The following is a 3435-nucleotide window of genomic DNA, read 5'->3' as shown; positions in this document are numbered from 1 at the left end:
AAAGGATATTGTTGTAGGCGTTTTTGGATAACTTGTATGCAAGAAATAGCTGATAAGCTAGTTGACAAATGTAAAATGACCACAAAGGATATTGTTGTAGGTGTTTTTGGATAACTTGTATGCAAGAAATAACTGAGAAGCTAGTCGACAAATGTAAAATCACCAAAAAGAACATTGTTGTAGAATTTGAAGATGACGTTTTTGGATAACTTGTATGCAAGAAATAACTGAAAAGCTAGTTGATAAATGTACATTGACCAAAAAGGACATTGTTATAGAATTTGAAGATGTTGTTTTTGGATATAAATTGCATGCTTATATGTTCGAATTCGTGCAGAGTCCATTTGGGATGTCTCACCAGCAGGCATTGGCTCACGTCACAGCTCAGGCCGCCATGTCTCAATCTTATTTCAACCATGTTCAACCTGCAAATCCGTCTTCTGAGGAAGAACTGCAGTTGGTCAATGTAAAATCAGACCTTGAAGACTCCCAAATTGGGTCACCGGATGACTTATCGGTATCTCAATCTGATGTCAGCGAACCTCGGCATGTGATTTCCGTATCTTCTGATACTAACGATGGCTACAATTGGAGGAAATACGGGCAGAAACAGGTGAAAGCAAGTGAGCATCCTCGTAGCTATTATAAGTGCACACATGTTAACTGCCCGGTGAAGAAGAAGGTCGGGCAGTCTCTTGATGGTCATATTAGCGATATCGTGTATAAAGGTCAACATAATCATGAGCCACCGGTGCTTAGCAAACAAGCTCGGGAGGGTGCAGATGTAAACAAACGGAACCATTCTCAATCAGAAACACGTGTGATGGAAGAACCAGCGGCAGCTCGTGATCAAGGATCGAACCAATTGATTAGAATTGATGAGTCAGATGATGAGCCTAATCCTAAAAGAAGGCATGTTTCATATTGTTGAACATATGCAATTGTTGTTGTTGGAGTCCCACATCGGCTAGACATAGGCTCTTTTAGGTTGGAACCTTTGTTCTCTCCTGAAGGTCCCTTTTGGAGAGTAATCTGATGGGGTTCCACATATCGTACATGGTATCAGAGCAAGGTCTATACCTAGGGCCTTGGCACTTTGGGGCAATTTATACTCGTATAGCCTCCGTTGGAGGGGGCGTGTTGGAGTCCCAAATCGGCTAGACTTGGGCCCTTTATCATTAGTATATGCTGGAACCTTCGTTCTCTCCTTGAGGGATCTTTTGGAGAGTAATCTGATGGGGTTCCACATATTCTATGTTGGAGTCTCACATCGGCTAGATTTGGACCATTTCTCCTCGATGTTGAACCTCCATTCTTTGCCCTTTTGGAGAGAATAGATTTGGTTCCCCATTCTCGGTTATATTTAATGTTTTGCACATTGGTTAACATGATTATCTCATGCAATGCAGGAATACTGATGTTGGACCCGTGCCTGCGCCTTTGCCCTTACCTGCGCCTGTGCCTGTGGATTCGACTTCATCTCACAAAATGGTTGCGGAACCGAAAATTGTGGTGCAAACGAGAAGTGAAGTTGATCTTTTAGATGATGGGTTCAAGTGGCGAAAATACGGGCAGAAAGTGGTGAAGGGGAATACGAATCCAAGGTGATTATATGTTGGATGTTTACTTTCTTGATGTTGTTATCTCTAATGATCTAATGAAAATAGAAAACACTTTGTTGGAGTCCCACATCTGCCAGACTTGGACCATTTCTCATCTATATATGTTGGAACCCTTTGGTTTGCTTAAACTCTTTTGGAGAGTAATCTAATGAGGTTTCCACATATTATCAGAGCCAAGATCTGGTACTCTAGTGCCTCGATACTCTGGGGCAATCTGTACTCGTCTAGCCCCCTCTCGACACTCTAGGACAATTTGTGACTGTCTAGCCTTGTCCCCTCTGTTGGAGGGGGCGGGTTGGAGTCCTATATCGCTAGACTTGGACCATTTTTTATACATATATGTTGGAACCTCCCTTTTTTTTTCAAGGAACTAAACAAACCATACCCTACCTCCAGGTAAGATGTACACACACCTATGGAGGTGTGGAGGGTAAGGGCCTGTTTGTTAGCGGCTTAATGAGCTTAATGGGATTCTCAACTTATTCAGTCAGCTATAAATGACTATTTGGCAGTGGATTAAAGTAATAGAAAGTGGCTCATTTAGTAAGCTTCTATAAGGGAGCTTTAGGCAGAAAGCCAAGTTTTTCTCAATCCTGCTCCTCCCAATTAAAAAACACACTTCTTCAATCTATTAAAAAATCCTCCCAAATAAAAACTCTCTCATTCCATACACAGATTAATTCACACAAATAACTTTATTCATACAGGACTTAATGAAAAACCAACCAACTAGCCCCTAAGATGTATATAGACTTGACTTCTACCCCAAAAAGTTCTACTACTGTTTCCACTGGCTTACACGGAAGTTTTGAAATTTGCAGGAGTTATTACAAATGCACGTACACAGGATGCAACGTGAGAAAGCACGTGGAACGAGCTCCATCCGACCCCAAATCTGTAGTAACGACATATGAAGGCAAACACAATCACGATATCCCGGTATCTAGGCATCGAAGCTACAATAGCAACAACGGTGGTGGGGTTATGGGGAAATCGGAAAAGGGTTCAGCTATAAAACCGTCACAGCGGAAAGAAACCAAGTTTGGGAACAACGAACGACCCGTGCTTTTACAGATGAAAGAAGAGAAAATAAGCGCGTAATGTGGATCAAATGAAATAGACACGTTTCAAAAAGTTCATATTGGTTCTAACAGAAAAGTAAAGTACATTTTGGATCAAAATCTCCGTCTTTTTCCGTTCTTATTTGATTGTTTATCGAAGATACGTATGTACAAATGGTTCGTGTGCGATCGTGCACGTTACTCGCCCTATTTGTTGTGTACACAGAGTGAGATCTATACCTTATGTGTCATGTAATTTAAGGGTAGACAAATGTGTTCATGGAATGTTGTATTAGGAGCATGATATGGTTATTATCCTATTTTGAGTACTTGATTGGTTTTTGTTGTGTTCAATATCCTCTCAAATCTTTTTCCTTTTTTGTGTTTGGCTCGGTGTATTTCAATCGTTTTCGTATGTCGTTTGGTATATGCGAATGCGATGGACAGTCGAGAATGAGGTAGGTGTGCTAATTGTTTTTTAAGGTTTAATTTAAAACAGGTAGTTTAGTAATTTACCAATCTTGTCCTTAAAAATAATAATATAAGAAATAATTTTATATTATATTCTCAATCATAAAAAACATTGATGTTAAATGTTTAGAAGAGAGAAATACTATTTTTATTAAATATATAATTAATATTTTAGCATAGCTGTTGAAGCAAAATGTGAAATTGGTAGATGAAGAAACAATGATTGGATTTGAGGGCCAATGAGGAAAAAGAGATTTGGAACCACCAGACCTAAAATCAAC

The 3435-nt window shown here is 39.7% G+C and overlaps 1 protein-coding gene across 1 annotated transcript in view; it reads left to right on the top strand.

The window, feature by feature from the left end:
• The window catches only part of LOC112515330 (probable WRKY transcription factor 3), a 4681-nt gene extending 1644 nt beyond the window's left edge, over positions 1 to 3037 (top strand). The window contains exons 3-5 of the mRNA XM_025122084.1: positions 338 to 912; positions 1410 to 1604; positions 2444 to 3037. Coding sequence (XP_024977852.1) covers positions 338 to 912; positions 1410 to 1604; positions 2444 to 2723 — 1050 coding nt within the window. The 3' untranslated portion in view covers positions 2724 to 3037. The remainder of the gene's footprint in view (positions 1 to 337; positions 913 to 1409; positions 1605 to 2443) is intronic.
• Positions 3038 to 3435: the final 398 nt, after the last annotated feature.

This window comes from Cynara cardunculus (assembly GCF_001531365.2).
Source record: "Cynara cardunculus var. scolymus isolate 2C chromosome LG 7, CcrdV1, whole genome shotgun sequence".
Lineage (NCBI taxonomy): Eukaryota > Viridiplantae > Streptophyta > Magnoliopsida > Asterales > Asteraceae > Cynara > Cynara cardunculus.
This window is presented reverse-complemented; position numbering and strand designations above follow the sequence as displayed.